This window comes from Streptopelia decaocto (assembly GCF_964273445.1).
Source record: "Streptopelia decaocto genome assembly, chromosome: 18".
NCBI lineage: Eukaryota > Metazoa > Chordata > Aves > Columbiformes > Columbidae > Streptopelia > Streptopelia decaocto.
Genome location: NC_138673.1, coordinates 6,848,147 through 6,873,937, shown reverse-complemented (window position 1 = coordinate 6,873,937; position 25,791 = coordinate 6,848,147). Strand labels below are relative to the sequence as shown.

General features: G+C 54.7%; 3 protein-coding genes across 4 annotated transcripts; all 3 read left to right on the top strand.

The window, feature by feature from the left end:
- The first annotated feature begins 1,575 nt into the window (after window positions 1–1,575).
- Window positions 1,576–5,518, top strand: ALDOC (aldolase, fructose-bisphosphate C). Its single transcript, XM_082068200.1, has 9 exons — window positions 1,576–1,690; window positions 2,502–2,624; window positions 2,702–2,913; window positions 3,005–3,059; window positions 3,130–3,290; window positions 3,794–3,877; window positions 3,965–4,139; window positions 4,220–4,419; window positions 5,011–5,518. The coding sequence occupies exons 2-9, from the start codon at window positions 2,513–2,515 to the stop codon at window positions 5,104–5,106; spliced, it is 1,095 nt and encodes a 364-aa protein (XP_081924326.1). The 5' UTR covers window positions 1,576–1,690; window positions 2,502–2,512; the 3' UTR covers window positions 5,107–5,518.
- A 492-nt stretch (window positions 5,519–6,010) lies between these two features.
- PIGS (phosphatidylinositol glycan anchor biosynthesis class S) lies at window positions 6,011–10,137 on the top strand. The gene is made up of 12 exons (XM_082068809.1): window positions 6,011–6,082; window positions 6,171–6,310; window positions 6,384–6,495; window positions 6,852–6,941; window positions 7,104–7,195; window positions 7,346–7,544; window positions 7,902–8,044; window positions 8,142–8,256; window positions 8,440–8,585; window positions 8,688–8,788; window positions 9,143–9,353; window positions 9,514–10,137. Exons 1-12 carry the CDS (start codon window positions 6,043–6,045, stop codon window positions 9,787–9,789), a joined length of 1,665 nt encoding a protein of 554 aa, XP_081924935.1. The 5' UTR covers window positions 6,011–6,042; the 3' UTR covers window positions 9,790–10,137.
- A 579-nt stretch (window positions 10,138–10,716) lies between these two features.
- UNC119 (unc-119 lipid binding chaperone) lies at window positions 10,717–24,625 on the top strand. 2 transcript variants are annotated; one of them, XM_082068622.1, is made up of 5 exons: window positions 10,717–10,811; window positions 20,631–20,744; window positions 21,652–21,754; window positions 22,682–22,854; window positions 23,714–24,625. In XM_082068622.1, exons 1-5 carry the CDS (start codon window positions 10,739–10,741, stop codon window positions 23,824–23,826), a joined length of 576 nt encoding a protein of 191 aa, XP_081924748.1. In that variant the 5' UTR covers window positions 10,717–10,738; the 3' UTR covers window positions 23,827–24,625. The 2 variants fall into 2 exon arrangements, with proteins under 2 accessions (XP_081924748.1, XP_081924749.1); XM_082068623.1 differs by having other exon boundaries at window positions 10,727–10,865.
- Window positions 24,626–25,791: the final 1,166 nt, after the last annotated feature.

The following is a 25,791-nucleotide window of genomic DNA, read 5'->3' as shown; positions in this document are numbered from 1 at the left end:
CACACCCCCCCACCGGCACTTGGTCTCAATAAGGTGCTGCATTCCCCAGGCTCCCACCCCGTGGCCCCAGCAGCACCCGGGCTGACCTACCTTCCCTCCCCGGGCCCCCGCTCCTCCTCCTGTCCTAGATTCCCTCTGCACCCCCCCCCCGCTTCCACTTTGGAGGGGATGGGAGGCTGAGTCTTGCACCCCCATCATGGGGCCATGGGCCACAGGCCTGTTGTGTGGGGACGGTCCCCCCCCCTCCAGCACGCAGCATCCCCTGGGTTGCAGCTAGTGCTGGCTGCCAGGCACTGGGAGCTCTGCCAGCTCCTGCTCCCAGCCCCCCCTTGGCCCCTGCTGCTGCATGGAGGGGGCTCCCTCGGGGCCCCCCCAGCTCCCAGCACAGCTCAGCCTCATCTCCCTCCTTCCCTACTGGGGCATCTCCTGCGGGATCCACCTCCCAGTGTTCCTGACCCCAAGGATGCTCCTTGCTGCCATGGGGGCCAGGCGGCACCTCCCTCCCCCAGCGCAGCCCAAAATAGCAGTGTTCAAACAAGTGCTCTGGTTTTTAATGGCCTGTTTCTGCTGCCGGGGGGTGAATCACCTTCCCCTGCCCTCTATCGCAGCCTTGCCGCCCTGTGCCAAGCATGCTGGCACCTTTATTTACCCCCGCACCCACTAAATGGAGGTGTTTATGGTTGCACTTCTACTTACTGGGTGTGTGGGTGGCTCACAGGGAAGCAACACTTGCTGCTCCCTGGTATCACCTCCCTCCCCGCTGTGACCGTCACCTTGCTGGTGGGGGGTCAGATATGGCCCCCTGCGATGTGGAGCCGACAGTGGGGTGCCCCAGGCTGTGCCCGGCTCTGGGATGCGGGGGATGATGCCTCCTCTCCCTGGATTAACGCCATGTGAGGCGGCTGAGCCCTCCTTTTACGGTGGGGATTCGGCGGAACCCGGCCCTGGCAGCCGGCCCCGTGGGGTGAGCGGGGACACTGCTATTGTCCCTGCGTGGGTGGAGGGCAGCTTTTTCGGGAAGGACTGGGTTCCTGTAGGAGCCCCCACCATGTCCTGGGCTGATCCACACTGGATCCAGGGCTGTGAGCTGATGGGACTCGGCCCCGCGTAGCAGAGGTGACACACTGGGGTCCCCAGCCTGGGGGTGTCACAGTGTGGTCCCTGGCTCGGGGGTGATGAGGGGAAGGTCCCTGTCTGTAGCTGGTGGTGGCAATAGGGTGGCACAGCGGGGTCCGCAGCAGTGGCAAGGGGGTGGTAGGACGAGTCCCTACCCATAGGCAGGAATGACACGGCAGGGTCCGTGACACAGAGGGGTCTCCAGCAGCACCAGGGGGTGGCACAGTGGGGTGCCTGGGTGGCATGGGGGTCCCTACCCATGCAGGGGGTGACTCAACTGGGTCCCTGGCTGGGGGGGACACACACAGAGGGGTCCCCACCTGCAGCCGGGGAGTGCAAAGCGGGGGCACAGCGGGGTCTCCAGCTCCGGGATTGTCGCCCTCGGGTCCCCACCAGCAACAGGAACCGTCGCCGGGAGGGATACGTGCGGCGGCGGGAGGGGCGGAGCCGGCTGGGGGGGCCGGTCCTGCCGGGTGCCGCCCCGCCGGTCACGTAGCTCTGCGGCACCGCAGCCCCATTTACCGCGGGGCCGGAGCGCGCAGCCCGCAGTCCGCTCAGCCGCCTGCCCTGCACGGTAAGGGAGAGCCGGGAACCGCGGGAGTGGGGGGAGCAGCCGGGGGTGCAGCCCAGGGACCGCGGCGATGGAAGCTGGCAGCCCCGCCGGCGCTCCGGGGTGTGTCCGTGTGGCGCCGCCGGCATCCGGGGGGTCGGGCAGGGTTGGGGGGGCTCTGAGGCAGAGGGACCCCCGGACATGGGGGTGTTGAGGGGGTGGGGGGAACCCGGAGACACCCCCGGCACTGGCGCAGCCCGAGCCCAGGCGGTGGCCGCCGGGGGATCGAAGCTCCGCGGAAAGAACCGGCTCGGTGGGGCATCCCCGGCCCCGCGGCAGCGCCGTCGCGGGGGTACCCACACCCCGTGGAACTCCAGCCCCGGGGTGTGCAGCCCCGGGACTCTCTCCCTCCCCAGGTAGCGCCATTCCCGGGGTATTTCCACTCCCCCCAGTATCCCCATCCACGCGTATCGCCACCCCCCGCGTTCATCCCACCCCGGGTATCCCCGGCCCTGGGGTATCTCCATCCCCGGCCCCCCCGGGCTCTGCCCCGGCCCCCGCGGAGCTGCGCTCCCGCAAGATGGCTGGGCTGGGGGCGGGCGAGCAGGCAGCAAAATGGCTGGGAGCTCCCCAGCATCCTCCACGAGGCCCTGCCCGTCCCGGGGCGAGGGCAGCTGCCTGCTCGCTGCCTGCTTATGCAACGCACCCCCCCCGCTGATGGGCAGGGCCGGGGGGCTCAGCCCCACGGGGGTCCCCGGTCCCCGCAGGATGGGGGTACGTGGCGGTTGGGGGGGGCACCCCGCCGGCGCGTGACTCAGCCCCCGTCCTCTCGCAGCCACCGCCACCATGACGCACCAATACCCCGCGCTGACGGCCGAGCAGAAGAAGGAGCTGTCGGACATCGCCCTGCGTATCGTGGCCCCGGGGAAGGGCATCCTGGCTGCCGATGAATCCGTAGGTCAGTGTTGGGGAGATGCGTCCCACCACCTCTTTTTCCCCACGCCTGAGGCTGATGAGGGTGCTGGGTGCCCGCAGGGAGCATGGCGAAGCGCCTCAACCAGATCGGGGTGGAGAACACAGAGGAGAACCGCCGGCTGTACCGCCAGATCCTCTTCAGTGCTGACAGTCGGGTGAAGAAATGCATCGGGGGCGTCATCTTCTTCCACGAGACTATGTACCAGAAGGCTGATGATGGCACCCCCTTCGTCCAGATGATCAAGGACAAGGGCATCGTCGTGGGCATCAAGGTGCGGGGGGTGTCTGGTGGGTCTGTGGGATGCTGAGGGTGTTTGGGGGGTGCTGATGGGGCTCAGTGCTGCCTTCCCCTTCCCTCTGCAGGTGGACAAGGGTGTTGTGCCGCTGGCTGGGACAGATGGCGAGACCACCACACAGGGTAGGTGGAGTGGGTAGGGGAGTGAGGGCCACAGGGTTCAGGGCTGCGGGGCTGACATGCTGCCCCCCAGGTCTGGACGGGCTGTCGGAGCGCTGTGCCCAGTACAAGAAGGACGGGGCCGACTTTGCCAAGTGGCGCTGCGTGCTGAAGATCAGTGACAACACCCCCTCCGCGCTCGCCATCATGGAGAACGCCAACGTCCTGGCGCGCTACGCCAGCATCTGCCAGCAGGTCTGTGTCTGTGGCTTCGCATCGCCCCATGGAATGGGTGTTGAGTTAAGGGACCAGGTGTTGCCCCACAGGGATGGGCATAGATCCACTGAGCATTTCCCCCTTGCCTGGGTATCACCCCATGGGGTTGGACATCGACGCACGGGCTGGGTAACACCTCATGTGGGTCGGCATTGACCCCCAGGACCACGCATTGCCTCATGGGATGGGCATCACCTGTGGGGCCAGGTGTTGCTACATGGGGCTGGGCATCACTTCACAAACTTGGGCATTGCTCTGTGCGGCCAAGAGTTGACCCTCCCAGGCTAGGCATCACCCCATGGGGCTGGGCATCATCTCGAGGGGCCAAATGTCACCCCATTGGGACTGGCATCACTGGCAAGGGCGGACATTGAATCTAAGGGCTAAACATCATGTCCGGTCCAGGCGTTGGCCCACAATGCCATGGGGATAGAGGGATGCCCAGGGACGTCCCTGTGATGGCATCTGCCTGGTGTTTGCAGAACGGTATTGTGCCCATTGTGGAGCCAGAGATCCTGCCTGATGGTGACCATGACCTCAAGCGGTGCCAGTACGTGACGGAGAAGGTGAGCGCTGGGGCGGGCAGCAGTGGGGCGGGCAGCAGGGCAGGCACCATGCTGTGCTGGGGACACCATTCTGCCTATCCTGTCCAGGTGCTGGCAGCTGTCTACAAGGCACTGAGCGACCACCATGTCTACCTGGAGGGCACTCTGCTGAAGCCCAACATGGTGACCCCCGGGCACTCCTGCCCCACCAAGTACAGCCCCGAGGAGATCGCCATGGCCACTGTCACTGCCCTGCGCCGCACTGTGCCCCCAGCCGTGCCAGGTACCGGCGCTGGGACATGGCAGAGACCAGGAGGGGGATACCCTGTGATCCCCCTGGTTCTATAACCCTGCTCTCTGCAGGTGTCACCTTCCTGTCTGGGGGTCAGAGTGAGGAGGAGGCTTCCATCAACCTCAACGCCATCAACACGTGCCCACTGATGCGGCCATGGGCCCTCACCTTCTCCTACGGGCGGGCGCTGCAGGCGTCGGCGCTCAGCGCGTGGCGCGGGCAGCGGGACAATGCCACCGCCGCCACCGAGGAGTTCGTCAAGCGCGCAGAGGTGATGGGGGTGACCCTCGCAGCACAGGGCTGCTGAGGGCTGCATCCCAATGGGGTGGTGGGGACATAGGCTGTGTCCCCATGGGAGGGAGTGTAGCAGTGACTGTGCTCCTTGAGATGGGGGATGTTGAAGGTAATGTCCCACAGGGTGACAGGAGACACCAAGGGCCATGGTGCCCAGGACACAGGAGGGATGCTGAGGATTGTCTTTGTGTGGGATGGGGGACAGTGAGGACCGCATCCCTCAAGGGGAATGGGGGATGCCAAGGGCCAGTTCCGTATGGGATGGGCTGTGCCCCCTAAGATGACATGGGACATCGAGGGCTCTGTCCCTATGGGAAGAGAGATGCCAAAAGCCACATCCCATAGGGTGATGGGGGACACCAAGGGTTGTGCCCTGTGAGATGTGGGATACTGAGGGCTCTGTCCCCTTGGGAGGGGGATGCCAAGGGCTGTGTTGTTGCAGAGGCACAGGGGATAACTGGGACCGTGTCCCCATACGTTGGGGGACCCTGAAGGCTGTGTCCCCAGGCACTGGGGGACCCTGAGGGCCGTACCCCACAGGGGCCACTGACGCTTCCTTTCCCCACAGGTGAACGGGCTGGCAGCGCTGGGCAAGTATGAGGGCAGCGGGGACGACTCGGGGGCCGCCGGGCAGTCCCTCTACGTGGCCAACCACGCGTACTGAGCCCCGGCCGGGTGCCCCACTGGCCCCGGCCCCCGCCCCGGCCCCCTCCCCGCCACTGCTCACACCCCGCTTCCACCCCAGCACCCAGGGGAGCCGCCACGTGGGGAGGGGAAGTGGAACGTGCCCTGTGGGTCAGTCCCCACGCAGCCATGTCTGCAGATGGAGTGGGGGGCCCGGGTTACCGGCCCCCGGAGGGAGCTGCCCTGGTGCCCCTTTGGCGGGAGGCTCTGGCCAGGCCTGGGGAGGGGGAGGCCTGGCCGTGTGGGGGGCAGGAGGAGAGGCCTGGGGGTGCCCCTGCCCTGCCGTAGCTTCGCAGTCCTGGTCGCTGCCGCCCTTGGGGCGCCTGTGTCGTGTTCGCCGTGTGCACCCCGTGTACCAAATAGCCTAACAACGAATAAACGGTAGAGACAGCGCTGTGCCGCCTCCTTCCTCACCGCAGGGCACCTGGGGACTGCTTGCTGCCACAGCCCGGGCTGTCCCCTCCCTACCCCGGCTCAGAGCAGCACCCGCAGCCTCTTGTGCCCACCTGTGCAACGAGTTGTGCCTTGTCTCAGCCCACCTATACCCATCATGGGGCTCTGGGAGGTGGGAGGAGTGGCTGGGCTCTCCCTGTGGGCCATGGGGCGGGTGAGGAGCCCCTGGGGATCCCCTGTTCTCCACTTACACCCCATTTCCACCTCCATGTGTGCTCGGTGCTGCACACACGTGCAGCGCCCGCGGGGGCACCGTTTGTCCCTCCGCGGCACCCGTACACGCCATGCAGACAAAGCCCGCCTCCTCAGGGCGGGCACCGCGCTTCGATTGGTGCTTCTACCCGCCTGTCTGAACCGCCGCTCTCCGCCCTCCACTTCTATTGGCTGTCGTGAGGACTGGGCTCTCTGAATGGCTGGGCTGAGCGCGGGTCCCGCCCCCCCGCGGCTAGTCCGGGAAGTGAAGATGGCGGCGGCGGCGGCGGTGACAGCGGCGGATGAAGCAGGTACCAGTGGCACCCGCGCGTCCGCTCGCTGTCCCCGCTCCCCGCCGGCCCCGGGGAGCCGGGCCGGTGCTGAGCGCTGTCCCCGCAGAGCGGGCGCGGGGCCGGCGGGCCGCCCTGTCCTTCGCGGCCATCGCCGTGGTGCTGGGGCTGCCGCTGTGGTGGAGAACGACCGAGACGTACCGCGCCGCGCTGCCCTACGCGGACATCGCGGGGCTGGGCCAGCTGCCGGTGAGCGCCCCGGGGGGCCCGGGGGCGGCGGGGCCCGGGGCGCGGAGCCCGGGCTGACGCTGCCCCCGCTCAGGTGCAGCTGGCGGTGCCCGTCGCCGTGGTGTTCGCCCCGGGGTCGGTGCCCGGGGACCTGCCGAGGCCGCTGCCGTTCAGGGATGTGGAGGAGATGGAGATCTCTGTGAACGGTGAGAGCCCCCTTCTGCTGCCCTGTCTCTCTGGGGTGGTCTTGTCCTTGCCCGGGGGGTCCCTTCTGTCCCTGGGAGGCTTGTACTGCTGTCAGCCCGGGGCTTCCCGCACCCCAGACCGTGTTCACAGCGTCATTGTGTCCTGAGCGGGTGGTACAGGGGAGCAGGGGGCACAGCAAGGGCCCCGGGTGCTGCGGGGAAGAGAACTGCCCCCCTCCCTGGTCACGGCAGCCCTTGGAAACTGGGACAAGCCTAGAGGACTTTGTGGCATGTGTCCCCCTGGGGCTGTCCCTTGTCCCTCTTAGTCCCTACGAAGTGCCAGGACTTGCAGCATCACCCACACTTTCTCCCCACAGTGAGAACCAGTGTCACGTCCCGATATGAGATGGTCTATCGCGGCACCACGGCTCAGGAGGAGGCAGCGCTGGATGCGGCTACTGCACGAGGTACCAGGATGAGGGACTGAGGTAGCCGGGGCAGCTCTGTGGGAGCAAAGGCTTCTCTTCGGAGGCTGGTTGAGCAGAGAGGACTTGGCTTTGCTGTGTCTCAGGTTGGGGTGGGGACTGGAGTGAAATTTGCAATCCTGCTAACATCTTCATCTTCCCCAGAGGCTGATGCTGCTCTGCACCCGCTGCAGGATGCTTCTTTGGGCTCTGTGACCGTGTATGTGGTCCCAGAAACCTCCTCTCTCCTGCCTCAGGTAGGGAGCAGCACCCTGGGGTGCCAGTGTCTGCGAACTTTGCCCATCAGAGGTGCCCTGGGGGAGGCGTCCATCACCAGGCTCTTCTCCAGCGTGTTGGCAGGAGCCAGCCCTGCTCCCAGCCAGCCCTCATCCCTTCCCTTTCCGCAGGGCATCAGTGTCTACGTGGGGAAGCACCGCAGTGCCTTGGTGAAGGCTGGGGGGGGCCTGGCTGCCCTCCGCACGCGCCTCCGGCAGCTCACGCAGGTGATGTCCTTCACGGCCAGCTCCATTGCCGCTGTCTTCTCAGACCGTGTGCCCGATGGCCAGCTTGGCCCTGACACCCGGCGACACTTGAAATCCAGCCTGGGTACGGACGTGCACCCCAGCCCTGTTTCTTGACCGGGGGAGACCTGCTGGCTCTGGGGGAGCCACCGTTCCTGCTGTGCCTGTGACATCCAGGGATGCTTTCTGGGGTAACAGCCCCTGGGGTCTTCCCTCTGCCTGTGGCAGTTGCTCTGGGCCAGGATCCATGCTACCATTGCTGCATGTTGGGTCACTTCTGTATGATTCCACCTGGGGAGAGCCAAGGAGGAGCGGATCAGGGCCAGGGAGGAGGGGATTGGGTTCTGCCGCTCCTGGGAGCTGTGTCGTGGCCACCAGCCCAGCCTCGGCATTGCCAGGTGGTGGCCGTGCCAGCGCCTCACAGGCAGTGGGTCCTTGGCAGGGTACGAGATCACCTTCAGCCTGCTGAACCCCGATCCCAAGTCCCATGCCGTGCACTGGGACATCGAGGATGCCGTGAACCGCTACGTGCAGCCCGTCCTGGACAAGCTGAGCTTGGTGGCCAACTTCTCTGTTGACTCACAGGTGAGAGCTGGGGAGGCGATGGGGAGAGCCCATTTGTGGCCTTGCTGGGTGCCCCAGGATGTGCTTCTCTGCTGGCAATGTCTTTGTGTGCCTGCAGATCCTGTACTACGCCGTCCTAGGAGTGACGCCACGCTTTGACAAGGAGTCCTCCAGCTTCCTCCTGAGCGCCCACAGCCTCCCACACGTCATCAACCCAGTGGAAGCCCGACTGGGTGAGCTCTGCGCTCCTGACCTGGCTCTCGCAGGACTGGGATTTGCTGAGGGAGGGGGGACAGCCGTGCCTGGGGCCTGTATCCCTTTTCCCCCACAGCACCGCTTCCTGCCAGCGCCAGATGGGAGCGAGGGTGACAGAGACTTGCTGTACTCGGGGGTTCTCTGACACTGTCCCACTGCAGGCTCCAGTGCTGCCTCACTCTACCCTGTGCTGAACTTCCTGCTGTATGTGCCAGAGCGTTCCCACTCTCCGCTGTACATCCAGGACAAGGACGGAGCCCCAGTGAGCACCAACGCCTTCCACAGCCCCCGCTGGGGTGGCATCATGGTATGGAGCCATGGGGGTGCTGGTGATGCCCAGATAATGCGGCAGCTCCGCATTCCCAGCCCCAGGGCTCTGGCTGTGCCTCGCTGACATGCTCTCCTGCAGGTTTACAATGTTGAAGCCCCTGCTTCTCCCCAAGCCTCCCTCCCGCTGCACGTGGACGTGGACATGGTGCGAGTGATGGAGGTTTTCCTGGCCCAGCTGCGGTGAGGATACACTCACTCTTCCCTCCCTGGGCCTCTGTGCGGTCTCCTGGCACACATGGAAATCGCCAGGGTCAGAGCAGGCTGTACCTCTGTGGGCTCTGGGAGGCTGAGGTGGCTTTTTGTGTCCTTGTTGGTGCTGACCACTGGCCAGCACTGCTCTCTAGCCAGGGGTGCTGGTGTATCTCCCGTCTCCTGAGGTAGGAGGCTTCTCTTGGCCTTTCCCACATCCGGGAGACCATTAGGTGTGGGTGAGACCTGCCAGGACTGAACGCACCAGGGCAGGGGAAGAGCAGGGGAGCGTGTGTGGGACTGCAGATGTGCGATGTGGGCTGAGACCGTCCCTTCTGCTTCCAGGTTACTGTTTGGGTTATCTCGTGAGGAGCTGCCCCCCGAGTTCCTGCTGGAGAGCCCAGGGAACGAGGGCCTGGCCGACTGGGAGCTGGACCGCCTGCTCTGGGCCCACACCCTGGAGAACATCGCCACTGTGTCCACCACCCTGACCTCGCTGGCCCAGCTTCTGGACAAGATCGGGAACATTGTCATCAAAGATGATGTTGCCTCTGAGGTAGGGTGGGGGCACCCTGAGATGGGGAGGGGGCCTGGGTGTCACTGTCCCTGTGCAGACCATGAGCTCTCACTGCTGTAGTGGTGCAAGCAACGCTCCCACACTTGTTTTTGTTGACCTCCGTGGCCAGAAACTGACCACTGGTGTTGTTCCCCAACAGGTGTACCAAGCAGTAGCCTCAGCCCAGACTGCTGTGGCTGAGTTGGCCATGGGCCACCTGCACTCAGCTTTCCAGGCCAGCAAGAAGGCGGTCACCTCCTCAGAGCGTGCGTTCTTTGACCCGTCGCTCCTCCATCTTCTCTACTTCCCTGATGACCAGAAATTTGCCATCTACATACCGCTCTTCCTGCCCATGGCTGTCCCCATTCTCCTCTCCTTGGCCAAGATCGTCCGGGAGACCAGGCAGCGTAAGAAGGAGCCCACCAAGATGGACTGAGGCCACCAAGATGGACTGAGCCCAGTGTGCTGGTGCTGTCTTAGGGCTGGGGCTGTCCCCAACTCATGGAGTGTGTTGTCATGGACCTGTGGCCCCAGAAGGTGTCTCAGAATGGTGGCAGGGCCAGGCCTGGCACCTCACCTTGGGTCAGCCATGGCGAGAATGCAGGAGGGAGAAGAGAGGTTGCTTGGTGGGGTGGGGGAGACGCTCTTGATCTGGGTCCTGAGTCTTCCACCCAGAACTGCTGAGATCCAAGAGGAGTTTGGGGGGTCTCCTTGCGTGTCCCCCTGGCCCTGCACTGTGTTCAGAACAAGCTGCTGTATAAATAAATACAAATATCTGGTGGTGTGGGGAGCTGGTGTGGAGCTGTGTGGCCTTCCTGCCCTGCCGTTAGCCCTCTGTGGCTGCCCCTCTCCCTGCCTTCCCCTGGCCCAGTTGCCAACCTCTGTACCCTCCAATTGTTTTTTGGGGTCTGGCTCCTGTCTTACGGCTATTTTAGCCCAAAGCACTTATGGGGTTGAGCCATTGGGGTCTGTCTTCTGTTGATGGGTAGTGCGGCAATTACACCTTAATGGGGTCCAGCTCCTCCAGTCAGTACATCAGGCTGAGGCTCTTGGAGGGTGGCTATGCCCCCCCGTTATGGATGTGGGGCGGGCAGAGGGTCTGTTCTCCCCAACCCCCGCGGTTCGGGGGGGCTGTTTCCCCGGGGTCTCCTGGGGACACTTCTGGGCTCTGCCCCCTATGACGAGGGTTTGGCGGGGGATGCTCAGAGCCTCCCGCAGCAGCCCGGGGGGGGCCGTACCCCCCCTCCCGGTGCCGGGCGGCGCTGTGGCGGGCGGGGGGCGGGTCCCGGGGCGGGCGGGGCGGCGGTGCCCCTCCCGGTGCGGCGGGGCCGGCGGTGGAGCGCAGCGGGGCCGGGGCCGCTCACACCGGCGGTGGCGGCGGGGCCATGAAGGTGAAGAAGAGCGGCGGGGCCGGGGCCGGGGCGGCGGCGGCGGCGCGGACCGAGGAGGAGCTGGGCCGTAAGACGCTCATCGGGCCCGACGACGTGCTGGGGCTGCAGCGGGTCACCAGCGGTGGGTGCCCGGGATGGGGGATGCGGGACGGAGCGGTGAGAGGGGCTGAGCCGGGGGTGCAGGGGATAGGGACCGTGTCCCCTTTGTGGCTGGCGAGGGGTTCACCGGCGGGGGAAGCGGGCCAGGAGGAGCCGGTCCCCCCTCCCCATGGGACAAGGAGCAGGGATGCGGTACCGTAGGGGACACCGTCCGGCTGGGGCTGTGGCACCGCTGAGGTCTGGGGACCACCTAAGGACCAGGGACTGGCCCTCCCCCAGGGGATGCCTGGAGCCGGAGCTGGGGATGCAGCTCCCGCCGCCGCCCCGGGGATGCACAAGCAGTGGGCAGCCTCCGGTCCCCGGGATGGAAGGTCAGCGGTGGGCTGCTCCCTGGTGCACTCCCCATCACCCCTCTCCCGTGTCTCTGTATCTTTGTTCAAGGCTGGGCCGAGCTGAGCCCCCAGCTTGTGCCCATTGCGGTGGGGCTGGGGGGGTCAGGCTGAATCTATGGCTGCAGCACAGAGGGGCTTCACTGCAGCCCCATCCTGCAGCCCCCCAGTTTCTCTTGTTCCCAATATAGCATTGCTCGTTGACGGAGCATCCTCAGGGGACGCAGGCATGGGGACGTGCTGGTGGAGGGTTTGTCGTGCTTGGCAGAACCGCTCGGTTGGGACCAGCGGTGCGGTGGCGGCTGCGTTGGACCTGTCAGGATTGCAGCACGCCGGGCTGGCAGAAGGCATGTGCTTCAGGCCAGCCTGGCCATAGCGGTGCCCAGCCTGCCCCGCTGACCCCCAAAAAAGGTCTTTTCACGTGTCCTGGGATCTTTGGGTCATCTCTGCAGGCAGCAGGTTGGGCAGGGGGAGAAGAGCGCTGGCAGGGAGGAGGGGGCTGCCCTGGGTGCCTGGCAGTGCTCCTCTTCGCCTTCGAGCGCTCTCGGATGTGGCGTTAGAGCAGGTTTCGTGTGGCAGGCCGGGGCTGTGCGGCGTGACGAGCCCTGGAGAGGAAGGCTGCGGCTGTGAGCGTTGGCGTGTGTGTGGTGAGCAGGGTGGAAGGGAGGGTGGGAGGAAAGCCCTGTGGGGACTCGGTGTTAGCCCTCAGGAAGCCGTTTTGGAGGCTCCTCTGAGAGAGGGGCTACTGAAGCTGAGTGGTCCTTGAGTCCCCTTCTCTGACCCGAAATGCTCTGCTGAGCTGCAGCTGTGTGATTCACTGCCCAGGCCCAGCAATCCCCTGCCCGTAGCAGGCAGGGCTGTGCGGCAGGTGCTGGAGCGTGCTGCTGGCATACTCAGAGGAACAGCAGTTAGATGGTGAATCCAAGCAATGGCCACGTCAAGCACTTTGCATGTTTGCTTTATGGTAGTCTGTGTGTCCCTGCCTTCGGCAGTCGTGGCTGGAGGGGCACATGGCCACCACACACCCTCGTACCTGGGGCGTGCAGACCCCACGTGGCATCTCTCCGGCCAGCGTGGATGATGCGTGTGTGTGGCTCTTGGTAAGGGAAGATGAGCTGGTCACTCTGGCTGGGAGCCTGCTGCTTCCAACCATGGGCTCGTACGCTCTGGAGCACGAGGAAAATGGAATGAAAATGGTATGAAAGTGTTTTGCTCCCCTCCTGGTATGAGGGTAGCACAAGGGGTGCAGATGTGTCATGCCAGACAAGAACCGTGAGAAGCGCTTGGCTGGGTACGTGGGAGCCAGCAAATGCTCTCTGCACCTGAAATCCTCAGTGCGCATTTGGCGATACAGGTATTTAATATATCCACGTTGGGCTTATTGTATCTTACTACCCAGCAATATTTTGCAGCACCCCTTCTCAAGCTCAGTTTTCCACCTGGTGGGTTTAATGCAGAGAGCAAAGGTACAAGAATATTTTTCTGATCCTTAACATGTAACGATTATTTGGGACATTCTGTGGCCTTTACTCATTTCTATGGGCCACAGAAAGCTCTTAAAAACAGATTGCCAGAAATACCAACGTCAAACTGTTCCAGAGGGTGCTGCAGGGAGGAGGAAAGACCAGACTGTGGGACAGGAGTTCATGGCTACCCCAACCTCTCCCTTGGAGATGCTGAGCTGGGGTGAATACCATGTCCTATTTCAGCAATTCTGGGTTTGATGCCCAGAGTTGTGGTGCTCCAGACACTTCAAATTTGAAGAGGGAATTGGGGATGGGGTTGCAGCAGAAACGTCCTGGTGCCCTGGACATCTCCTGTGGTTCCACATGGGATATAATTAATCTTCATCCAAACTCGTGGGCCAGTTCCGCAGTAGCTCACACTGTCGAGGGACTGCGGGTGAGCCGGGTGCTGCCCAGGGACCTGAGATGGTCTGGCCGTGTTTTAACATCACTTCAGCAAACAAAGCCCAGGATAAACCATGTTAGATGAGGGCTTGGCACTGCAGGAACGTGTGGTTTAGAAATGTTTACACCACGAGTAGCCTGTGTGTTTCTGAAAGGCTTGTGTGGGGAGAGGCAGAATCCCAGCTACTGTGTGGAGCACAGGATGGGTCTGGCTACAAAAGGGACTCCATAGCATGGCTGGCTGTGGTTTTGCGCTCACACCTGGGAGGGCCCTTCCAGCCATCCCCGTGCCTGGGGTGTGCTGGTCTCAAAGATGCTCTTTTGGAGCCAGGTTTTGCCATTTTGTGCTTGTTCTGCCAGCTGCGGGGCTCCTGGGTGCTTCCTGATACACCGGGCAAATCTGCTCGTCCTTCAGCCCTGGAAGAGCTGGGGCTCTGGGAAACCAAACTGCTGCTTGTGGTAGCTGCCTGTTGACCAGGCAGCGTGCAGGCAGCATGCAGGCAGCGTGCAGGCAGCGTGCAGGCAGGCCATTAGCCCTGCTTTGGGTCTAGGGAAAGCCTCGGTTTTCTGTCCTGAAGCACAGCTGTGCATTCCTCTTCCAACAGGTACCGCTGACGAATGACCCATTTGGAGATGTCTCAGGTGGGGACAGTGGAGGTGTAGGATGTGGCTCTGTGGCCAAAACGTGTTTATTGCCAACCCTGAGAAACGCCGTCTGTAACCAGCCAGCAGAGCCAGCTGGGCGCTGCTCTTAACGTGCTTCTAATAAGCTTAAAGGGGAGTTGTGCAAACTGCCCTGCATATGCTATGTCCTTGCAATGTTAGATTGTCCAGCAGCTCTAGAGCCAGAGCGTTTCCAGGCACGCGGGGGTCCAGCCTGATGGATCTGGGGTGCTGCTGTGGAATATCTGGGCCTTTAGGCTGGGCTGGCTCTGGCACTGCTCCAGCTGGATTAGGTGTAAGGCGAATGAACCATTTTATTTGCAATTAGCGAGATTTGTCACTTGCTCACACAACCGCAGTTACAAGAAGAGGAAAAACCTTATGACATGATAAATTTAGGATTAGCAAAGGAGCGAGGCAGAGCTCAGTTCAAATTGCAATTAATTACCAAAACAGCCGAGGATCAGAGGGGTCTGTCTGCAGTTTTGGGGATGTCGGTGTCTGTCAGCACAATGTCCTGCCCTGTGGAGCCAGCTGAGGAGCTGGGCCCTGTTGTCCCCAGCACTGTCCCCTGTGTCTTTGACCATCCTGCATCTCGCAGCTTGGCTGGGTCACACTGTGCAAGGTTAATTCAAGCAGAGCTTTTAATTTCTTGCTCCATCTTTGGGGTTAGAGCCATCAGCAGAAAGAAGATATTACAGCCCCCTTGTGCCCGTGGGCAATAGTACCAGCCGTCAAACAGATACGTAACAAGGAGAGCTTCAGCCTCTGAGGCTGCCCCGCTTATCACAGCCTCAGGTACCTGTACAGGTTGTCACGCTAGATTAAATCTTACACTTTAAGCTTTATTCTAAAGCTTATTTAATTTTAGCAAACCAAAAGGTTAAATAATTGATTACATACTTGGAAACAATTACAAAACAAAACCTAAAAATAAGAAACACAGACTTAATCATTTCTGAAACTAATCTCTTCCCCGAGCTGCCATTTAGGATTTCTCTGAGGCTGCTCTTAGCAGCTTTAGCTAAAGGCCGCTTGGCAGAGCGCTGCCCGGCGGGTCGCCCGGGGCAGACCCTTCGCGGGTGACTTTCATACCAGTTTCCCTGTACCATTAGCGGGAAGCTGATGCGTACGAATCAATTTTCAAAGCTGCTCCTGGACCATGACTTTTCCTTCCCTTCCCCTGTTAATTGGGAAAATGTATCGCATTGGGAGCTCTGATTAGCTGAGGGTGTTTGCGAGGAGGTTAATGAATCACTGTTCTGAGTTGTCCAGGGCTGTGATGTGTAAAAGCATTTTGATGTGCTGATCTCTTGTGGCAGAGCGATATCCCAGAGCTGTGTCAAGCTGCTCTCACCACGACTTCTTTCCTCAGCAACACCACATGTTATGAACCTTTTCAAGGCTTTGTGATAACGTGCAGCTCGAAGTGTTGTGTAGATGAAAGGGGGTTTTTTTTAGCAGTCTGGCGGTACAATATGGACTGTTAGCTTTCCAGGGGCAGCACACATGGCGTGTGCGTAGCACAGGGTGCCGGGCTGGCAGCTGAGCGCGTTCCTCCTTCTGCCAGTGTTGTGGGTTTGGGCCATCCCTGGTGGAAACGGCGAAGGGAAGAGGAAAGCTGGGGGGTCACCCTGGCAGTTTGAGCAGGGCTTTGGCTTAGCCCTGTGTAAAAGCAAAGTGAACTGATTTGGTTAATGTTGTGCGCGTGGTTCCAGACTCTGCGATCAGCGTGAGCAAGGGGGAAGGAAAGTGTTTGGATGCCTTGGGGATGGAGGGGAAGAGCAGCTTCATCCTTCCTTAACAAGACCTGGAGGGCTGTGATCAAATTAATTGTGAGAGGGTGAAGTCTGGAAAGCTCTATCTTAAAAAAAGAAAAGAAAAAAAGATGAGCAGAAAAAGCAGAGGCTGGGAGGCGTGTGAGCCATGCGGAAGGACTCGGTGCTGCTGGTGGGTACATCTGATGGGCAATGGGGATCTTGGTAGATGCCCCTGTCTTCACTTACCCAAACCCCATGGCTTTAGGAATGGATCCTGTCTGGTTTAGCTTCTCTGCCTCTCTCTTTACAAGACTTGAACTGCTGAGACAGAGGGAAATGGTTTATTTTTTTCTTTAATTGCACTCCAGTTGTCTAAGCAGGCATATCAATGCCGCTTGAAACTTGCCCTGCCTTCCCCTCGAGGTCTTGCCCTCTGTCCTGCGTCACCGCTCTGCATCTTCACGGGGTTTGTGCTATTTTTTGCTTGCTTCCTCCTGAGACTCTTCAATCTGATAATCTCCTAATCTCCAGCTCCCAGCAATTCGTCTGCAGTTGTCTTTGCTTTATACCTGGTTTATGTCTTGGGAGTTGTCTTCAAAATAGCTTGTGACCTTGTTGACTAACGCATGTTAAGAAAGAGGCCTGCATAGCGACAGGAGCCTTCTCATTCCCCATATTCTTGTTGTGGTCTGTGTTGGGGAGAGACATGCTTATTACAAATCACTGCTGTTGCATCAGTTTCTTGTACAGCATCATCCTGATTTAGACCCATTTTCACGACCCTTCCTTTTCTTCCTTACCCCGGGTAGGCTCTGCTTTCCTTTGCGGGCTATTAAAGCCTTAAAATAGGAGCTGCTTTATCTGAGCTTAGACGCTCTGATGAGCACCACGGAAATATCTGCAATGTCTGTGAGGGGGACACGTGCTTCCTCCTGGGTGCAGAGGAGGAGAAGGGATCCTGAAAGGAGCATGACGAGTGCTGCTAACCCCATGGCCCATTAAATCCTCTTGGTAAAATGGGCCTGGTGTGGAGTGGTTGCAAAGGAAATCTGGAAATACAAGATCGACTTTTAGCTTTCTCTGACAAGGATCAAACACCTTAATCTCATCCACTGGATAACTGAAATAACAGGGAGAGGGCAGGAGGAGAAAGTGCTTTCATTATCTTTCTTCTTGTATTATCTGGCAATGTATTATCCCTCACCTTTTCTGCTCCTTTGTAACACCAGCTCCCTAAAATATATGGCTAGAAATATGTGCCAGGGTTCACAATGCATCGTTGCTCACAAGAGAACAGTGTCTCTCTCATTGTCTAGGCTGTTTTCCTGGTTTCTTTTGAAATCTGGGCTGTTTTGGGGAAGGGAGGGAGGTTTCCTGGGTGAGAACCCGCTCTTCTCTGGACAAGCAGAGCTACCACCTCAGAACTGCAAACAGGCAATGAGCATCCATGGTTTCTGATAACAAAGCTAGAGACCTCTTAATGAATGCCTTGCTACAGATTGCTGTTTGGGGATTTTTTGGAATCACTTTTTCAGACAAAAGGAATAGGAAAATTCATGAAGGAATCCATTGTGTCTGGCTCAGAAGTCCATCACCTTCCAGACTTAAAAGCTGTGGTAGCTCTTAAGATTGAAAACGTCTTTAATAGGGCAGAGTTACAGATCTTTGGGCACAATACAGAGATTATGGGAAAGATGCTGCAGAGGCACCGGCAGGAATAGTGATGTGTGAGTGACAAGTAGCTGCTCATATCAAGTCTGGGCAAGTTGTAAGAGTTTGCTCTTTAATCTGAGAACAAGTTCAATTCGGTTGGTGAATTCTTTCCAGGCAAAGCTTGGGTGTGGGGGTCTGGGATAGGGCACTTCCCTGTGCTTTAGGAAGGAGTAGGAAATGCCCCTCTTTTTGACCTGTTTTTGCACTACTTAATGGGAGTAATGCAGGACAAAAGCCAATCTCTTGGGTTTCCTAAGACAGTGCTGATGTGTCCATCCCTTCATCCCATGTTGTGAGTGTGCTCACTGTCAATCAGATGAGTACCGAGGGCTTGTTCAGGGAGATACCGTGATTATTTGGTTACTAATGGGGAAACAACACAACCTGTGGGCAAGTGGAAGAAATTAGAAAATATGCTTTCCTGAGAGACCAAGCCCACCTTTCTTGTAACGATCCACTTCAGTCGATGGAGCTTTGAGCTGCCTTATGTCTAACTGAAATAGACAGGGATGCTTCCTCCCTGCCCCAAATTGTGGTGCCGGTAAATTAGGATAATGAAAGCAGATGATACATGTAAGTGCGTCACAGGAAGTGTGGGCAACTGGGCCCTACAGTAGTTTAAAAATAAGTATGTATGGGGTGAGATTAGCAAATTTGACAGTGCTCAGCTAAGCAGAAGTATCTGCCAATTCCGAGCAGCTCATTCCCAATAAGACCTGCCAGTGTAGCCGCGGGCTCCTGTTATATATGGGGAAAAAAACACCACGTGGCTACTTTGATTTTTTTTTTTTTCTTTTTCTTTCGAACAGAAATTGCAGAAGCAAATTTAATAGAGGCTGAGAGGAATATACACCACCCCTTTTTTCTTGCTAGGAGACCGGCCACTGCCAGAGGAGGAAATAACCATTGATTGCAGTATGCTGGCAGCTGATCTTCCCAGATGTCATCCAGTTAGACTTAGATACTGGCACGTTGATTTAATTGAAAAAAAAAAAAAAAGGTTTAAAATATTTTCAGTGCATAAAGAGTTGGAAAATGTAGTGCAGGGATGCAGACATCAATGAGCAGGAGCCTGGTGGGGATTCTGCCCGGGGTTTACTCCTCTTTGGTGGCTCTGCTTGGCTCTCCGCTCCTCCAGATGAGTCATGGACACTGTTACTGCAGCAACGCTGCTGCCAATGAGGGGGATAAAGCTGTTGCCATGGTGCTGGATGGGCAGGAATTCTGCAGAAGGAAAAACACTTAATAATTAACTTGCAGACAAACGTGGCTTCAAACTTCGCCTGCGTGCTCTAGGGAAGGTGTCCCGGGCTCCCAGGCGACCGCCAGCCTGTTCGGGTACATCGCTCGCCTTCGTGGGAGCAGCTGGTCCCAGTGGCCATGGGAGGGGAAGCTGGGGCTGCGGGGAGCTGTGCCGGCTCCCGTCAATTTGTGTTTTGCATGCGGCTGCTTGGAGCGGGGAAGTTGTGGGACGAGTTAAGGATTTGGGTCGGCTGATGTGTTAGAACCTAAAATGATTGTGTAATTGTGGGACATTTGCCTGAGGATTGTTGAGCGCTGGGGCTTAAGGCAAGGGGTTGAGCTAAATTTCTGTCTCATCTTCCTCGCTACTGTTAAAGACAGAAAATAAGATTTTGCGCAGTTCTTAGGCTGTTGTGTTTAACAATAGGCTTGCATTTTCTTGTAGTAAAAAAGTTGAGCTTTTATCTTGTTCTTTCCGGCATTGTGGGTACTGGTGTTAGGTTTCCTTTGTGTCATGTTGATAGGAGAGGGAAACCTCCCTGCCAAATGCCAGAGATGCTTTGAACACAGTCCTCGCTCTTAAAGCCCACGTCCTTGTAGCATTCGCCGTCTGGTGGTAGTGATGGAGAGCAGTAAAACCCTCCAGAGAGTACATTTAACACTTCTGTTCCTTGTGCCAGTGAGCACTCAGACAGTTCTCCAACTTAAGGAGATTTGCAAAGAATAAAAGGCTTCCAGGAAAGTCCGGGTGCTGGATGTGCAGTTCGTGCTCAGCAGCACCCAGGAGCAATTTTCCGTAGTGCTGACTGCAGCTTATCTTTGTCCCTCGCTACAGAGGGGCCGGATTTCTGTAATTACAGATCCCAGCGTGAGAGCCTTGCTGTCTGGTGGTTGCAATGCGTGGGTTTGAGGTGTTCTCTTACTACACCACAACAATCCTTTATTAAACCCATATCTATGGGGTGTGCTGATCACTGCCCAAGAACCATAACCGCCACCCGTAATGTGGGTACCTGATTTGTTACACCGGTGCTGAAGCAGGGGTTGTAATGGGCAGGTATGATCTCTGAGTACACTGTAACTTGCTTTCATATATTTAATGAATAAGCCTCAGGTGAAGGGATGTATTTGAATTTTAGAAATAGGAAAGCAGACAGAAACAAGTGATTAACTCAGACTAACAGCAGGAATTAGTAGCTGAGAAAAAGCTTAGAATTAGAATGTTAAAGTGTTAGTTTCACCTTAGAACTTCCAAAACAAATTGTCTACAATGTGCAGGTACATGCTTGTTCAAAAGCTAACCTGGTTTGTATACATACAACATGTATTTAGATTTGTCAGGGTAAAGTAAGTTATTGGAGCTGCTTTCAGTCTGTGGTTACACATGCAGTGGAAAGGAAGCACCACTGCTTTTTCCCTGAGAGGAGCTGATGCTCAGGCTGATGTGCAGCGAGGCTGAAGCCAGAAACAAGGACTTTCTTTCTCCCAAAAATACCGGCTTTGGTGGAAGCAGAGAAGGGCTCTGTTCCCAGACTTTTCCTAGGACAGGGAAAGGCTTCAGGACCATTTTAAATGCTGAGGGGGAAAAAAAGTCCTTGCATGGGATGAGCGTGGGTGGAGAAAAGAGGCGTCCTTTGTCTGCAGAAGGCTGGGGACAGGGGAGGTGGCACAAAGGAGGAGGACGCTCCTGTTCCAGTTAAGCGCAGGCTTAGTGCTCACAAAGCTGCTTAGCACTTGCATTCTGCCAGAGGGCAGTTTTTAAAACAGGCAAAGCCTCTTACACGGAAAAGGCTTGGATTTGATGGAGGTGTTGGCTGTTCTCAATACCCTGAGGCGGAATGGATACAGAAGATGCTGGCAGAGGGCTGGAAAAAGGTGATGACCTCCGAATGCTGGGGGAGAGAAGCCTTTTCCCTGTCCTGTCCAAGCAGGACAGTGCAGGCGTTCAGAACAGGGACTGTCTTTGAGGATGTGAGATTTGGATGAAAAACGGGGTAGTAGTGGAGATGGCATTTGGGCTGCTCTCACTGCTTCCTGTGACCTCCAAGGAGTAGCCAGAAATACCTGGTAATTCTGGGCAGCCTTCATTTAAATTTGTTTTCCTCTGCAGATTATTTGTGCACTCCAGAGGAAAATGTTTACAAGATAGACTTCACCAGGTTCAAAATCCGGGACATGGAATCTGGCACGGTCTTGTTTGAAATCACCAAACCAGCAGCTTCAGGTGGGTGCACACAAAAAATGCTGTTTTCATGAACAAACAAATGCTGGTGTCTGCTTCCTTTTGCCTTTCCCCACTCGTTTTACTCAATACACTTCCCAAAAAGGTGAGATGCTCTCAATTGCAAGAGAGTTGAGTCCCAGCCTGGAGCAGAAATACAGAAGTGTCCGTTGCATCAACACAGTGAACAGAACTCGTTGCTGCCATATTCTTAGGCTGCCATCTGTGATGAGAAAGGACAGATGGATGTTGTAAACAGAAGCAGAGGAGGAGAAGGAGGAGGTCACCGTGTGCTCCTTTCTTGGCTCTTCATCAGCTAGAGTGAGTCCCCCTGTACATAGTTTGTTAGTCCAACATCTTTCACTCACGAGTCATGAAAATAGTATTTCTAAAAGGGAGAAACTTTGTTAATTGTGCAAATTAGACAGACTGAAAATTTGCTTGCCTTTTTTTTTTCCCCATAATTTTTTAGGCATTACTTGTAACCATCGAATTGTTACCTGTTGCTGGTGGTAATAAAACCCTGGGGCAACTGTTCTTTTCCTGGTCAAGCAGTCTTTCCAATCTCCCTGAAGGTGAGAGGAAGTTTTCTGTAGCTTAGAGGTAGCAAACCAGATGTGCTGAGGTGAAACGGCTTGTTCAGAGTCGTGCTGCAGTCCTGAATCAGAGGTAGGAGCAGTAAGTGATGTCAGAAGACAAGAAGTGTGTCAAACCAAAAGACCATTTCTCAATGCTATGTCTTGGAGTGACCAGTAGTGGATGCCTTAGAGAGGATAGGAAGAGGGTGAGCACATCATCAGCTTCCTCCGAGTACTTTGCTGGCTTAAATGACTCAGTAATGTATGGTTACAAGTATTTTCACGGGGTTTCTGTTTCTCAGATGACTGTGACTTACTTTGTGCTTTTCCAGAACGTGAACACAATGACAAGAAGGACATTGACCCCAATGCTGGACGGTTTGTACGCTATCAGTTTACTCCAGCTTTTCTCAGACTTCGGCAAGTGGGAGCCACGTAAGTAATTGCTCCTGTGCTACTTTTTCTACTATAGGAAACAACTGAAATCTTATAAAAAGTGGCTCTTGCTTGTTGATCCTGTCAGGAAGTTGATATAATAGGGATCTTTTGTAATTATGAGGATCTCCAAACATCTTTGGATGCTTTGCTTTCTCCATCCCTTTATCTTGTTTATTTACCTCAGGAACAGGCATGATGCTGAAGGGATTAATGCTAAAAGGGGCAAAATAAGGTGGATGGAGTACTCTGATATTCCAGCTGTTTTCTGTGTGTTGCAGTTTGTTTGTCAGAGGCTCTGCCAGTTTTGGAAGGCGTGTCTGCAGCCTTCTGTGTTGCATTCCTCCAAAAACCATTAATCTATAGATGCACCTGAAATGCTGAAGGAATGTTTGACACTTCAGGCACCAGAACGATTTCTGATCTGTGTGGTAGTGCTGCTTGTCTCCCTCAATAAACCACAGCAGAATGTGACACCTAAAGTAGCTTTCTGTAAAGCTTTGGGCCAATGTTATTGCTACACTAATGCTGGAGACAGCGTGTATTGTTTCTTTAGTTAAAGTTAGTAGTGGTTACTACTAACTACTCTATCACTACTAACTTACTACTGACTCTACTACTCACTCTAGTGAGTGACCTAGTGAAGCTGGAGGGATCTTTTCTTCACTGAAGATGAGTTTAAGATTGTAAAATTGTCTTGCATGTCGTTTATTCCTTGAGTAAAAATAATCAAAATACAGTATCATCCATGATTTGTCATGCCATGTTGTGTCCCTGTAGCATGCTGTAAGAAAAAGTGGAAATTATAATTTGGTTAGTACCATTACTTTATATTTTTGGCTTTCTTTTATTTTAGAAGAGCTCTCTTCTGCCTGAAAAATCTTGTTTAGGAAGAAAGCTCATGTCAATTTTGTCCTTCTTTTTCAGGGTGGAGTTCACAGTAGGGGACAAACCCATTAACAACTTCCGCATGATTGAGAGGCACTATTTCCGGGATCAATTGCTTAAGAGTTTTGATTTTGAATTTGGGTTCTGCATCCCCAGCAGTAAAAACACTTGCGAGCACATCTATGAATTCCCGCAGCTCTCTGAGGACCTCAGTAAGCAATCCTTAATTACCGGGTTACCACGCAGTGACGTTAATCTCAGCTCTTTTGAGGAAACCCTTACTTAAGAGCTCTCTGTAGAAAGTGGGTAGGGTCAAACACTTCCAGGTAGTTTTGTATCTGTGTTGATACAGATTTTGTTTTCTAGTAGCACCTGTCTTGTTACCTGCCAGACATAAATTCATAAAAGAGAAGTTTCGGTGTCAGGGAGAAAAATGATAATTGTATTATAGAACAATCAAAAACCTAGGATTAAAAAGACATCCAATAAATGGGTGACTTAAATGTTATGTTCTGTTTTAATGTTTGATGTGCTATATTGATAGCTTGGGAGGTTTGAGTTTTAGTACGAACATAACTTTTATTTTCTCTCCTCTCTCCCAAAGCACAATAGCATCAGTACTAAATCTGTGTGATTGTATATTCTTTACAACCCCTCATCACGTATGTCAGCACTAATATTTCAGTCTGTGGAAAATACAATGATGCACTGCTGCTTAGTTATTGACATAACAGAATAAATTTGAGTTTGCCATTTTATCACTTTTTTTTTTTTAAACAAAACAAAAGAAAAAATCCACCCAAACTCTAGTATGATATTGATTTGAGCTTAGGTAGAGCACTTACACTTTGGGTGCTGCCTTAAAATACTTAGTTTATGTTAGAGTTCTTTAAAAGATACTATCAACGGATGGTTTGGGTAGGTTCCTGGTTTAGTTTTGTTTTTTTCACTTGATGAGTTTGCTGCTATTAAATGTAACTGAAATCCAGTGCAGAGCATTCCCTCAGCAGGGCTTCTGTGTAACATGATTGATTTTATTGTCTTTTTTTTTTTCTCCCTCCCCCCCTGCAGTTCAAGAGATGATCCTTCATCCATATGAGACACAGTCGGACAGTTTCTACTTTGTAGACAACAAGCTCGTGATGCACAACAAGGCAGATTATTCGTACAGTGGAGGACCTTGAGCACGGGATGGACAGCCGGCCTGCGCTGGCCTGCCCTTTCCCAGCGAAGCCGTCAGGGATTCCAACACCTTCCGTGCAGTTGTCCACAGCATCAACTGGACAAGGATCCGCAAACCACGGACTCTCTTGCCACAGTAGGAGTTTCATGACTAAATTTGCCTGTCTTGTCTTTTGGGAGCTTTGATGCAGACCCAGTTCTTCAGAACTTTAAGTGGTTCTACAAGGCTAAATGATCTTTGGATGCCACCTCCCTAAATTCTTGAAGCGTCTGCTTTGCAAATGGCCTTCTGGGACCTGGGGGATTTTGCTCTAATTCTGTGGATCTGTGTTTTTGCCCTCAAGTATCTTTTAGGATGCGATCGCTTTCTCAGAGAATGTGATCCGAAAAACCACCTGAGTGGATGGCTGCAAATACAGAGTTTTGTTTGTTTGTTTTTCTTTGTGAATGCTTCAAAGACACGGCCAATTTTACTTGTACACACAGCTGAAAATGTTGAGTGTAACATCTTGCAAAAGCAAGTTTCACCTTTAGATTAGTTCTTTGAATAACTATCTCATCCTTTAGTTTTGTTCCTTCTATGTCATATTCTGTTTAATCTTGGAAACACTGAACCTTGCAAGGAAGACCAGTGATTCACTGGCAGAGCTATTTTTAATTGGGTACAATCCTGTTAAATTTCAGGTGAAGGCAAAATAGCCCTGAGGGTCTTTGAACCTCCCATTTTCCATTAATTTCATTTTTTGCAAACTGACTGCAGAATAATCAGGAAACGTTGAAGGATTTTAGGTTTGTTTAAAATTTTTACATAGCTAACATCCAGCCTATTCATGCTGTATGTTTTGTGGGTCTATTTTCTTTCATATCTGTTCAATACTAAGATAAGGGCTTCAGCACTGCTTCTTAGAGCAACAGTTTCATTTGTCTAGGGCAGCTGGGGAGAGTGGAATTTCCAATTTTCCATTTGTATCTGAATTTGAAGAATGTTATGCCAGTGTTTTCCCTTTTTTAACAAAGTTTTGCATTGGCTATTAATACAGGTGAAAGAGTAATTCTGATGACATAGGACTTCAAGGCACAGCAAAAATTTAGCACAAGTTCTCTTTTCAGACTCTGTAAGAAGTTTAAGGGCAATTTTGCCCAAGTTTTTCAGCATGCACTTCTTAGAAAGACAGAAGTGCAAAGAGGTAGCTACGTCAAACAAGTAAACTACTGTATGCAAAACAAAACCTGTGAAGGCTGTGGGGGGTAGCCTGTTGTCATGAAACACTTACTCTAAAGGTCAGTTCACTGATACTTAAAAAAAATAAAAGGCAGTTGCAGTTTGTAGATATTTCTATAAATACTTGATGTCTCCATGTCTGATTCTGTGAGTTTAAGTGGAACATTATATGTTAGCCTCAGATAGGTGTGATTGTAACAATTTTTATAAAATCCCGTTTCCAGTTGCAATTAACATCTTTGTAGTCACAGCCTAAGTCAAACAGAACTACAAATGGTTCCAAATGTAGCCATCCGCTTAAGAACAGGGAGGTGTTTGTGCTCTTCTTGGGGTTGTGGTACTACTCAGTGTGTCACCATCTGTATTTGGCTTGGCTTTCTTTACTTCTGAGAGAGGATTCAGTTTGCTAAAGAAAATGCAGTGAGTTAGGTTACAGCACAGAATTTTTTAAGATTGATAGCTAAGGAAGTGAAACATTGCAGGCTACCGAGTTCCAAATTCCTCCATTTTGAGCAAATGGACTATTGAAGCATATTGAGAATAGTGCTACATGTTGACCCACGAACACTAGATTCCAGTCTTCATGACAAAAATTAAAGGGAACTCTTATTCATGCAAAGATTATTCAGGGGCTATTTAAGGTAAGAAAATGCTAACATTCAACTTTTGTACTAAGTATTACATAAATTTTCTATTAATTATTCATAACCTGAAAAAATATTGTTAACAGCCCAATTTTAATTAG